General features: G+C 44.9%; 1 protein-coding gene across 1 annotated transcript in view; it reads left to right on the top strand.

Annotated features, from left to right (window-relative positions):
- The first annotated feature begins 5,050 nt into the window (after positions 1-5,050).
- The window catches only part of ERCC6 (ERCC excision repair 6, chromatin remodeling factor), a 48,610-nt gene continuing 40,393 nt past the window's right edge, over positions 5,051-13,267 (top strand). Inside the window, exons 1-4 of the mRNA XM_083440300.1 lie at positions 5,051-5,149; positions 7,979-8,397; positions 9,617-9,737; positions 11,476-11,581. Coding sequence (XP_083296426.1) covers positions 7,982-8,397; positions 9,617-9,737; positions 11,476-11,581 — 643 coding nt within the window. The 5' untranslated portion in view covers positions 5,051-5,149; positions 7,979-7,981. The remainder of the gene's footprint in view (positions 5,150-7,978; positions 8,398-9,616; positions 9,738-11,475; positions 11,582-13,267) is intronic.

The raw sequence follows: 13,267 nt of genomic DNA, 5'->3' as shown, positions 1-13,267 counted from the left end.
TAAACTTCTTCTGCTTCTGCAGTTGCATCTCAGTCTGGAACTGCTATCATTCATTCACTTTGTCCTCCTACCTCTTTTCAGCTCTTATTTGTGGCGATTTCCCCCACCCGTCCAATGTGGACAAAGTACTGTTGGGTTTTTCCAGAGCTTTTGTGCTGGTCCCAAGGGTTAACCGTGCAGCGAGGTCCGAGTCCAGTCCGAGGTCAAGGGTACGGTTGCTTTATTTATGATTTCAAATGAAGTACAGAGACCAACTGGGATAAAACATGTCCAACTAGAATGCTTGCTAAAAGTGGGGAGTTTTAAGACAACAGAGATTTTGCCTCTCTGAAATGTAATGGGAGGGCATTTTAAAGCGTAGGTGCCACCACAATAGATGCTCCATTTTGACACTGCATGGAATGGACGTTCTAAGATGGTATCTGCAGAATGCCTTTTCCTGCACAGCACTGTGATTTGTTGGCTGTAAAAGGAACGAGACACACTTCCAGGTATCCTGGTCCCCAGCTGTTTAGGGCTTTGTACCAGCATATTGAACTTATCCCAATAGCTATTGGACTATTATTATTTTCCAGAACTTAGCTCTGCACTGAGTATCAACAACTTAAGGGACGCGGGTGGCGCAGTGGTCTACGTTTGGCGGTTCAAATCCCCATGACGGGGTGAGCTCCCGTTGCTCGGTGCCTGCTCCTGCCAATCTAGCAATTCAAAAGCACGTCAAGGTGCAAGTAGATAAATAGGTACCACTCCAGCGGGAAGGTAAACAGTGTTTCCGTGTGCTGCTCTGCTTTCGCCAGAAGCAGCTTAGTCATGCTGGCCACATGACCCAGAAAAACTGCTGACAAATGTCAGCTCCCTCAGCCAGTAAAGCGAGTCGTTTGTGACTGGACAACGGCCAGGGGTCCTTTACCTTTAAGTATCAACTAAGGGACTGGCTCTTCTGGATAGAATCCAGAAGGGATCTGCAACTAATTAGAAACACCAAATTTCCCCCCTGGTATCCACTGAGAACAGAGCATTTTAGTACTAGTTATCTTAGCAAACTCTTGCTGGTGTCCTTCAGAAGTGCCTTTATTGAGCTACATTTCCAAGTAATGCCCACTGCAGTCTCGGATGGCCGCTACAACAAGGTCTCATATGCAGACAGACTATGTATTTGTGGTCAACCTCAGGTGGAAGACATCACTCATTATCTGTTAGCTTGCCCCAGGAGATCATTTTCTGTTCGTGCAAATGGCACACAAATGGTTTGGTTTGAGGGACAATAACAACTTCATAATGCACAAAGTAAGGGACGCGGGTGGCGCTGCAGGTTAAACCACAGAGCCTAGGACTTGCCAGTCAGAAGGTCGGCGGTTCGAATCCCCGCGACGGGGTGAGCTCCCATTGTTTGGTCCCAGCTCCTGCCAACTTAGCAGTTTGAAAGCACAAATTGCAAGTAGATAAATAGGTACCGCTCCAGCGGGAAGGTAAAACGGTGTTTCTGTGTGCTGCTTTGGTTCGCCAGAAGCGGCTTAGTCATGCTGGCCACATGACTGTACGCCAGCTCCCTTGGCCAATAAAGTGAGATGAGCGCCGCAACCCCAGAGCCGGTCACGACTGGACCTAATGGTCAGGGGTCCCTTTACTTTTTTAATGCACAAAGTGGCCCTCTATGCCAGGGGTAGGCAACCTAAGGCCTGGGGGCCAGATGCGGCCCAATCGCCTTCTCAATCCGGCCTGTGGACGGTCCGGGAATAAGCCTGTTTTTACATGAGTAGAATGTGTTTTTTTATTTAAAATGCATCTCTGAGTTATTTGTGGGGCATAGGAATTCGTTCATTCCCCCCCCCCCCCATAGTCTGGCCTCCCACACAGTCTGGGGGATGGTGGACCGTCCCACAGCTGGAAAAGGTTGCTGGCCCTGCTTTATGAACTAGCTAAAAATCAATCAATCAGAAAAAAGGAGTTGGATAAAATCACTAACAATTGTTTTTGGTGATTCAGAGGCTTAATCTGAAAGCAATCTAGATTTAAGCTTGTTGGTCTCTCTGGTATCTTCTCTCTCTTACTTCATGGATGTCAGCTTCTGAGTAGAGATGCATGTTCTGCATTATTTCAGTAATACTATTGCTACAGGTTTGTCATGGCCTTAGGCTAGAATGCTGAAATTATGAACTAACAATAGCTAACTGGCAGCCAGTGCAATTATTTCAACAGTGGCCATTGAGCTGCTGAATTCTGCACTAGCGGTAGGTTCAAGCTCAAGGAGTGGGAAAGATGCTGCCAGTATGGAAACAGACCAATGGTCTGATTCTGTATAAGATAGTTCTATGTTCCACAGAGGTGGAGGTTGCAAGGTGTTTGACAAGCAACAGGGCAGCCCTCTCTGCCTAACTGGATGCATGATCTTCCACCATATTGCGGCGTTCTGGGATACAGTGGTGCCCCGCAAGACGAAAAGAATCCGTTCCATGGGTCTTTTCGTCTTGCGGTTTTTTCGTCTTGCGAAGCAAGCCCATTGATGGAGTAGCGCTATTAGCGCTATTGGCACTTTAAGGGCTAAAAACGGCTTTTTTAGGGGTGGGGGATTAGCGGTTTTGCTGCTAAAATGCTTTTAGCAGCTTAGCGATTCAGAATAAGGGGTTTTGGAGCAAAAAAAAAATTCAATTTTTTTCGTCATTTTTCGTCTTGCGAAGCAAGCCCATAGGGAAATTCGTCTTGCGAAGCACCTCTGCAGACGGAAAACCCTTTCGTCTTGCGGGTTTTCCTCCGTCTTGCGAGGCATTCGTCTTGCAGGGCACCACTGTACTTCTCTGTCACTCCGTCCTACTGAAGGACAACTAAAATGAGCCGCAGAAGCTGATAAGCAGAATGAGCTCAGATTTGTGGGAGATGTTGAGAACAAGAGGAACATCAAGGAAACGGTAGGTTTGCAGAGTGGAAAAGATGGAGAAATGTTAGCAAATGATGAGGAGGAGGCAGAAGGACCATGACATAGGTGGTGTTTCTGTCTCGAGGGTAGGAATGGCAAGAAAAAAGGGATTTAGACTACATGTTAGGAATAAGGTATTGCCAGTATGAGTTGTTTAACAGTGGAAAGAGGTTTATAAGCAGAGGCTGGAAAGGCACCTATCAGGGATGGTGTAGCAGCAGGCTGTTTCAGCATCAGAAGGTGGCTGGGTTAGAGTTTTCTTCCAACTCTATGATGCTATTCAGCAAGTCAATGCTGAAGGCAATACAACCCTATCAGAAGAGATACCCAACCTTCATGTTTCTTTGATTTTTCTCGGTTCTTGCACAATCACAAAAGTTAGCATCTGGAACTTCTTTCCAGTCCATGCTGCCTTTTTTTAATGAGGTGAAATTATACTAACTAGGCAGGCTGGGAACCGTATACCTGAGTGACATTTATCAGCTGCTAGATGAAACTAAAGAATTCAGGAAGGGAAACTTGGCTGTCGAGAGATAAAAGACACTCCAAGCTGAGCTCACACACTTGGCTCTTAATTTCCTGGCTCCCAACGCAAATAAGAGGAACATCATTTTCCTTGCCTAACAGAAGAAGAAAAAACAACAGTACTGATTCACGTGGTGTTTAGAAAACTCTTCCTGCTGACTAAAATCAAGACAGGTATCTTTCCATGACGACCTTCAAACAGTTAACCACATTCATAAAATAAATAAAATCCAACACTGATGCCAACTAGATTATATGTAGAGAGAAAGTGCTGTTGCCATGTTAGTCTTGTGGCACCTTTAAAGGCTGACACATTTTATTAGTTTCCTAAAAAGTATTGTTTTTTAAAACAACAACACTCAAAGTGGCTTATTAAAAAAAAAGAAAGATAAAACCATAGAATCAAGAAGAAAAACACACAGCCCAACTTTAGTTAAAACTCTAAAGCAGTGTTATGTACTGAGTTGAATAGGATCCAAAATACAGCAGTCTGATTGGTCCTAGAACAATGCAGGACTACAATTGGTCCACAGGAGCCACCCAATCCAGCTCCAGGTGGAAGTGAATCTACAACCTGATTGGCCTACAGGAGAATCCCGGAATTAGCCAATCACGTGGGGCCCATTGTGTAAATAATGTATATAAAGCAGACATTCTGGAGGAACTTCCATTCCTCCTCACCACTATGAGCTGAATAAAGAGCATGAAATCGACTCTGAGTACAGTGGTACCTCAGGTTACATATGCTTCAGGTTACATATGCTTCAGGTTACAGACTCCGCTAACCCAGAAATAGTGCTTCAGGTTACGAACTTTGCTTCAGGATGAGAACAGAAAACGTGCTCCAGCGGCGCGGCAGCAGCAGGAGGCCCCATTAGCTAAAGTGGTGCTTCAGGTTAAGAACAGTTTCAGGTTAAGTACAGTCCTCCGGAACGAATTAAGTACTTAACCCGAGGTACCAACTGTATATTTCAAGCGGGTTAGAAGTCACCGCAGCTTTCCAAGCACCTGGGTAATATCTGTAGACCGCCAATCACCCAAAGATCATAGGGTGGTTCACAAAAAACAAAACCAAAACCAAACCAGAACTATGACACAAAATGCATTATATATATATTTATATATATAATTATATTATATACTACATTATATATAGTATAATATATATACTATTCCTGCTTGGCAGGGGGTTGGACTCGATGGCCCTTGTGGTCTCTTCCAACTCTATGATTCTATGATTCTATATATATTTTATATATATATATATATATATATATATATGCAGGTTTTGGTGTCCTCGGGTGTCTACGAAATCTACGAAATCTACGAAAGCAAATATATATATATATATATATATATATAATTTTTTTATAAAAAAATCAAAGAAAACTAGTTAAGGCCTCCCAAAAATTGCACAGCGATGGGGCCTGCAGGGAGTTCCACAGCAAAAAGCCCCCGCCACAATAGCCACAACCAAGAAGCGCCGCCACCGGAGGAGACGCCGCCCGGCCCAGCTGACATCCCGCCCCTCCCCCGCAGTCGAACCGGAAGCAGGGGCGGAGCCAGGGAGGTGCACATTCCCGCCCCGCCCTCCCTCCGTCCGTACGTCAGGCCGCGCGCGCGTGCGCAAACCCCTCCGCCGCCCGTGCTCTTTGACAACCTTTGGAGCGGCGCTCGCCAGGCCCGCGCGGTTGTTCCGTGAGGGGGCAGGTGAGGAGGAGGAGGGCGCCTTCCCAGGGCCTCTGCATCCCCGGGGTGGGGGAGTGGGGCTCGGTGGGCCTGGCGCGGCTTCCGGGTGGGGTGGGATGGGATGGGATGGCGGCCGAGCTCGTAGGCGCTGAGGGAAGGCCCTCGTCGCCAGAGCGCCTGAGGCGGGGGCGGTTGGGAAGAAATTGGGCCCACGGCTCGGGGGGCGGGTGCAGGCGGGGAAACGCGCTTGGAAGAGTCCCCAAACCGGCCCCCTCCACCGCTGCTCATCCCCCCATCTCCTTTCTCTTCCCCTCCTCTACCTCTATCCCTCCCTTCTCCCCTTCCCCCACCCTTCTCCTTAACCCCACTTGCCCTTTCCCCTCCCCCTCCCCCTAATAACATTAATGTTAATAATAATTTTATTGTTTACACCCCAGCCACTAGCCACCAGTGCCGGATTTACCTATAAGATAAACAAGCTGCAGCTTAGGGCCCCACTCTCTTGGGGGCGCCTCCCAAAAAATTAAAGGGGGAAAAAAACAACTGGATGTACATTTCCAATATATAAGATTAAAAAACAAATAAAATAAAACCTACATACAGCAACAGTGTGTTGTGTTGTGTGGGCTCCTATGGTGTAAGTCATGGGTCCCGCCTGCTAGCCTGCTCCCTAAAATATCACTGGTTTGCTCAATATACAGGCATATATTCAGCACAAAAAACAGCTGCTCATCTCCTTTCTCTTCCCCTTCTCTACCTCTATCCCTCCCTTCTCTTCTTCCCCAACCCTTCTCCTTAACCCCACTTGCCCTCTCTCCTCCCCCTTTCCCTAATAATATTAATGTTAATAATAACAATTTTATTGTTTACATCCCAGCCACTTTGGTCGGTTCGCCACCAGTGCCAGATTTACGTATAAATTAAACAAGGTATAAGGGACACGGGTGGCGCTGTGGGTTAAACCACAGAGCCTAGGGCTTGCTGATCAGAAGGTTGGCAGTTCGAATCCCCATGACGGGGTGAGCTCCCGTTGCTCGGTCCCTGCTCCTGCCCACCTAGCAGTTCGAAAGCACGTCAAAGTGCAAGTAGATAAATAGGTACCGCTCCGGCGGTGAAGGTAAACGGTGTTTCCGTGCGCTGCTCTGGTTCGCCAGAAGCGGCTTAGTCATGCTGGCCACATGACCCGGAAGCTGTACGCTGGCTCCCTCGGCCAATAAAGTGAGATGAGCGCCGCAACCCCAGAGTCTTCTGCGACTGGACCTAATGGTCAGGGGTCCCTTTACCTTTACTTTAAACAACCTATAGCTAAGGGCCACACTCCCTTGGGGGGCCTACAAAAAATTTAAGGGGGGGGGGAATCCTGGATGTACATTTCCAAAATATAAGATAAAAAAAAAAACCCTACATACAGCAACGGTGGCAAATGGCTTTAGATACCTATGAGGTCCATCAATTACCATATAACATATATTCAACACAAAAAACAGCGAGTTTGTTGTTGACAAAGGACAGCTGGACATATAACGGGCCCCATTACCTTCAGTGGCTTAGGGCCGCATCAAACCTAAAACTGGCCCTGCTCACAGCATATATTAGTACTGCTCACAGCATATATCAGAACATACTAAAGTACTAAAAACAACAACACAACTTCCTGATACAGGGCTTCCCTTCTGCACTTCCTCCTCCCCCATCCCTCTCCTCTCCCACTTCATGCCTCTTCTCACCTAAGGCTGGGTGATGTAGGCTTTTCAACAGCAGCCCAACATCACATACATGGCAATGTTGGAAAGCAGAGGGAGCGACAAGCTCTGTCAGGCCTGGCCCTGTGTTGATGCAGCTTGTTCCTCCAGGCGCTGGCAGAGGAGGGAGTCAGGCGCAGGCAAGCACCACCTGGCCCTCAAACCAGTCCTGGGTGATGTGTGGATACATAGCCCAGGCCTGCTGTCACCCCTCCTCTCCCGTTCTTCGTCCTCTCCCCCCTCCTCTCCCTGTTCCCCCGCCCAGGGCTTTGCAGGAGGGCACCCCTTAGCCAAGGGGCAGATCAGCAGGGTTGGAAAATCATACAGTTGGAAGCAATCTTGAGAGTCATCAGGATCCTCAGCTGAAGCATTCATGACAGATGGCCACCCAACCTCTTCCCACTGTTCCCCATGGGACTGCAAATTCAGGGTTTAAATTGGGGTGGGGGGTGGAGTTTCCATTTGCAGCAGATTTTTTATTATTGTCCTGCTGCACCAAAAGTTATTTTCGTGTTTGCTATATAGAATTGCCCACAGCTCTTGTGTTATATCAGAGGGCTGTATAACTGCCAAGGAAGGCAGGTCTTGGTAGTTTTATTGTGCCAAGGGAATTGTTATTATATATTTGTTTATTCCCAACCTTTTTACCCCAATAGAGACTCAGAGATAAAAATAAGAACAGCAGAAGAAAGCATGGGAGGAGAAATCATTTGAAAAGGATTAATCATTCATAGAACTAAAACTATACGTATATATTAAAAGTCTGTTGAAATCTTATCATCTGCCATCCTCTTGGTGAACCTGCATGAGAGGTTTTGCTCCCTGGGAACCAAGGCTTGGGAATGGGTGATTTAGCCAATGAGATTCGTGTGAGGGGTTTGAATGTCAGGTTCTACAATACTACAGCGGCTCTTGGTGAGATTTGGGGGCTGAAATTAAATACTTGAAGGTGCTTAAGAAAGGTGTATTGTCTAGCCCCTTGACTTAACCCATCCACTCCAAGAAAATGGGACCAATTTGAGATCCTGCTTGAAGGTGAACTTTTATTGGCTGTCTGCTTCTAGTCAAAAAGCTTCAGTACTTAAACCTGTAATTCTTTTATGAGCAGAAGATGCCTGCCGAAAAACATCAGCCTGAAGGAGGGAATCATGTTTCTATTGGGAGTGATTCAGGTAATACAGGACTAATGGAAGCTGAGCAAAGAGGTACCTTGCCTCCTAGTGAAGGTCACATGGGAGACCACCTGGAAGCTCTTGCCTTGGAAAGCAAGCTGCCTGCAGTAGCAGGCACGTCTTCTGGAGCACTGAGAAAGGGACCGCTGCTGCTCATCGACAGGCAGCAAATCCAGTCTGTGGCACGTGGTGCTCAGGCAGATGAACTCAGAGACCTGGAAGTTGATGTGTATGACCAGGATGTATTGGAACAAGGAGTTCTTCAGCAGGTAGACAATGCAATAAATGAAGCAAACAAGGCGGTGCAAATTGCTGATGCAGAAAAAGAATACCAGTCTGTACAGGATGACTTGAGGTAAGTTGAGTTACTTCTTTTTACTTCAAGGTGAAGGGTATACACATCATGGGGAGTAGAAATTGTGGACAGGATTCAGCTGCCTTGCATGCACAAACTGAAGTCTTCTCCCTCTCTTTGTGCTGTGCTCCCACACCCCTTAAATCTGCTCTGGAGGGTTGGAGGAAAGTCCTGTTGCACGAGTGGACCTTGTTCCCTGTGTGCATAGCCCACTCAACATTACATTGAATTCCACCCTATTGAAGGCACATTTGTAAAAGCCTTAGGACAAATTTCATCAAGTAAACGAAAAGCCCTGTCCTAGTTATCTGCCAACATACTCCAAAATATATTTCAGTCCACTAAATGTCAACAGGTTTACTTACGCAAATACTCAGAACCCAGCCATTCTGGTTAGCTAGCTCAGAGAAATATTTGGGTGAAATCCACTGATCATTTATTTTAGGTAAGCCAGTGGAGCTTCTACAGGCTGGTTATGAAATAGCTTGTACACCAGAGCTGGCAGAAGAAAACCTGAACAGTGCCCCTTTAGTGGAATTACAAAGCATCGCCAAAACATCACAGCTTCACAGAAAGGGAAGAAATGTTTTGCTTTCTTCATAATTGCTTGCATGGTTACCAGCCAGCTGCTAAAATTTTAGACTGCAGTTGTGTTGCATTGAAGTCAGTGCATACTTTGGCATGAATTTTGGTGGGCTTAATATTGCATTTGTAGCAGCTTTCTCTTGTGTGAAAAGGATTTGAGCCTTGGGATATGGAAGGTTGGCAGTTCTGTTTCACCTGAATTACTCTTCCTCCTTCATGCTAATGCCCTAAAGCAGGAGTGGGGAATCTTTTTCAGGTGAAGTGCCAGATTTTTACTTCCTCTCCAACCCCCCAAGCGGTTTTGATAGGTGGGTAGGCCTGCCTACCTGTCAGTCACCTGATGTCAGCTGAAGTGCTCTCCATTACATGTGTAGTTTGAAATCAAGCCACATGGACAAATGCAGGGATTTGCAGGCACCACTGATCAATGTTCAATTTTCTCTAAAATACTGAATGTAAAGCAAGAATTGAAATAAATCTAAATAATTTCTAGTGAGATTTCATTGACCAAGCGTCTCCTCCTCCTGCTGCTGCTAACACAGCAGTGTTTGCGTTGAATATGCTTTTATCCGTATTCAGTTTTTGAAGCTACTCAGTGGTGCTCAATAGATGATTATTAGATTTGTGTTTTCAGGTCATGTACAACATCCTTGAAACAAATCGCTACAATTATTGAGCAATTTACTCCACAAGCTGCCACTAATAAAGATATTAGTAGAAAACTAGATTCTGTGAAGCGGCAAAAATACAACAAGGTAACTGGAAGTTCCTAATTGTAAGTGTGTTAAATCACCTTTAAATCTTTTTTTAAGTTAGTATCTTAAAGAACTCTGTGCAAGTCTCACTGAAGCTAATTTGCTGGTACTGGTTTCATAAGTCAGATTATTTTATTTTTCAACTACAGTCTTACCTCATGCTGTGTCCGCTTCAGGTTACGTGTTTTCGTGTTGCGTCCTGTGGCAACCTGGAAGTAACCCATTCTGGTACTTCCAGGTTGCTGCAGGAACGGGTTATTTCTGGGTTTCGCTGCTTGCGCAGAAGCACTAAATTGCACCGCACGCAGACATGGCACTTGCGTCAGTTCCGTATTATGGACGGGCCTCCAGAACAGATCCCATCTATAACATGAGGTTCCACTGTAACTGCTTTAGGTGTACGTTGCAGTTCCCTTAAGCTGTTTTGTACTTTAAACTCGTTATCAGTGGTGAAGGGGAAGACCCTGTCACTCCTCCTATCAGATTATTTCTATTTCCTTCAGATTCAACAAATAGATTGGTTTGCCCCTAAGTCCAAGGACTTCCACTTGTGGAATGATGGAATGGTGCCTTTCCCCATCCTATCCCCCCAGCACCCACCAAAATTGGCTCAGAGTTGGGGTTGGGGGAGCCCCAAGAACAGTAGGGGACAGGGGGGTTGTTCCATCTGGCAAGTGGCAGTGCTTGCACAGATGGAATGTTCCTCATAGCATGACACTGAATTCTACCCATTGTATCAGTGCTGGAACACCTGTGCAGGCTGTGTGTTGCCTTCTGGGCTTGGTTCAAGTTGAAGTTACGAACCATAAATCCTTCATGGGTTTGTAGAAAGAGGGGCATTCTCTTGGCTGTTTTCTGTCATGGAATACTGTTCTCCTAGACGAGTCCTTCCATACTTGGTGCGCTCCAGAAGTTTGGGATTACAGTTCCCATCAGCACCAGCCATGTTGCCTGGTGCGGATGCAAGTTTTAGTCCAGAACATCTGGCGGGCATCAGGTTGGACAAAGCTGCACTGAACACATAATACAGTGGTACCTCGGGTTAAGAACTTAATTCATTCCGGACGTCCGTTCTTAACCTGAAACTGTTCTTAACCTGAAGCACCACTTTAGGTAATGGGGCCTCCCGCTGCTGCCGCGCCACCGCTGCACAATTTCTGTTCTCATCCTGAACCAAAGTTCTTAACCCAAGGTACTATTTCTGTGTTAGCGGAGTCTGTAACCTGAAGCGCCTGTAACCTGAAGCGTATGTAACCCGAGGTACCACTGTATTTTATTTTGAGCATGTTCTAAAAGTTTGGTTTTTTAAACTTGGCTTTAAGTAAAATGTAGACTATGTTAGGGTTCTCTGTGTTTGTAGTTATCCCAATTGTTTTATTTGTAAAAACATGCAAACATGTTTTTATATTTCTTTTTACATTTATACATATCAAATGCAAATTGTTCACCTCAGAAGTAGATGTTGTTGTTTTCCTTTCCCCTTGGGAATTGAACGAAAACTTAAGTGAGCTTTACAAATTATGTTTATGAAACAAGTACTGTTCCCATTCTGTCTTGCTATTTGTTGTCATCGTTGAGAATATAGGGTTGAATCCTACTAAGTCATACTCCATTGAACTCAGCGGACATGACCAATTTAAGCCCATTTATTTTAATAGGTCTTCTCACAGCATGAATAACTGGATATAACCCAGATAATTTGGTAGTCTGTTTTAACTGTATTCTCTCATGATTTCAGGAGCAGCAGTTGAAAAAAATCAAAGCAAAGCAAAGACGCCTTCAGATAATTCTTGGAGAAGAAATTTCTGGTGAAATAGATGGTGTTGACTTTGAGGAAGATGTCGGTAAGGAAAATGATAATTTATTTGGGTCATCTTGGTATAATACCTTTATTTGAAATCAACTTTTAATATTACACTTGGAAAAAATACACCAAGTTTATTACTGAAGTTTATTAACTTCAATGAGTTGTTTTTTTAGAGAGATTTAGCACTGTTTTAATTTTCTGCACCTGCAGAATTGCTCATCTGAGCACTCATATGGGAATCTTCATGGATGAAAATAAATCTTGGTTCAGTTCAGAAGGGATGGTTGTTCTTTAGAATCACTAGAGCTTTGCTCTTAATAAATTGAAACTGTTAATCAAATTAGCTGAGCTGCAAAGAAAAAAGAATGTTTTAAGTTGACAAACACCATGATAGCATTTCACTGAAAGATGTAATTCAATCAATCAACATTCACAATTTTTAATATGTGGAAAGAAAATTATATGCAGTAAACACAAGCACAACAGTATGTTTTGCATTGTTGTTAGAGCTGTCACTTTCTGTTCCTCACAGCTCCAGCTGCAGTCTACCACCTTTTATGTATCAATGAGCATGCATTGAACAGGCTATTAAATTAGAGAACTGAAGTTTTGCAAAGATATTGGAAGTTTTGCCCTTATGTCTTGTCAGTCCTTTCCATTTTCCCTTTCTGCTCTGTTGAAAGCATTCTTACTGAGGTTTCTGCTGCTCCTTTTATTTTTATTCATTTTTTTAATAGAATGTATATACCACCCTTCTCATTCATATGCATCACTCATACTGATTTACAGCAATAAAAATGTTACAATCTCATGATACAACAGCAATAAAAAACACATATTAAACAGAGTTGAGTTCAGCAGATAAAAACACCACAGAAAAGACAATCTGCACAGCAAGACAGAAGTTTGTCAGAACAGAAAAGTCTTCACCAAACAGGAGAAGATGGAATAGGAAAGGACAAATGTACTTTATCAGGTGGTCTCGGTGCAGCCACTGAAAAGGCCTTGTCTCTCCTAATCATGCGCCCATCACAGTTGGAACCCACCGAAGGGCCTTTCTACTGGATCTTAGAGGGTGGGCAGGCTGATGCAGGAGGAGACAGTCCTCAAAATAACCTGAACCCAGGCCATTTAGGGCTTTAAAGCTAAATCAACACCTTTAATTGTGCTCTGAAACAAATTGACAACTAGTACAGTTGTTGCAGAGTAGGGGTCATATGGTCCTGAGGGCAACCACCCATTGGCAACCTAGCTACTGCATTCTGTACCAATGGAAACCTCTCTAGGACCCTTGAAAGTAAGTCCAGTGTAGATTACAATGTTGGCATCCATCTGTCTCAAGAGACAATGGAGTGTGCCTCCGGAAGTGAAGTCAAACGGCTGCATTAGCAACACTGAAGTGACCTCCCTGGGGCACAAGCCTGAACAGTGTGTATGGAGGTCCTCAGCTACGCAGAGATTGATCCCCCATTCAGCTTCACTGATGTGGTCCAAAGAAAAGCAGATAAATATCTTTGGCACCAGCTTAGCTGCAGGAGTTGCTGGAGGCATACAAGGCGCCATCTAACTGCCTTACGGTCTCCACTTCGGATTTGTGTAGGGTTTACTCTTTTCTTCTCCCAAAGATATCTCACAAAGCAGTGGAGGCTTAGGATGAGAGATTTCCTTCTCCTAGATGGGCTGCCTTTCCAGGTTGACTTCCCTCTGGGCTACATTACCGTAA

This window comes from Podarcis tiliguerta, assembly GCF_965153285.1.
Source record: "Podarcis tiliguerta genome assembly, chromosome: 5".
Classification (NCBI taxonomy): domain Eukaryota; kingdom Metazoa; phylum Chordata; class Lepidosauria; order Squamata; family Lacertidae; genus Podarcis; species Podarcis tiliguerta.
The sequence above is the reverse complement of the archived record's forward strand: the minus strand, read 5'-3'. Positions and strand labels throughout refer to the sequence as shown.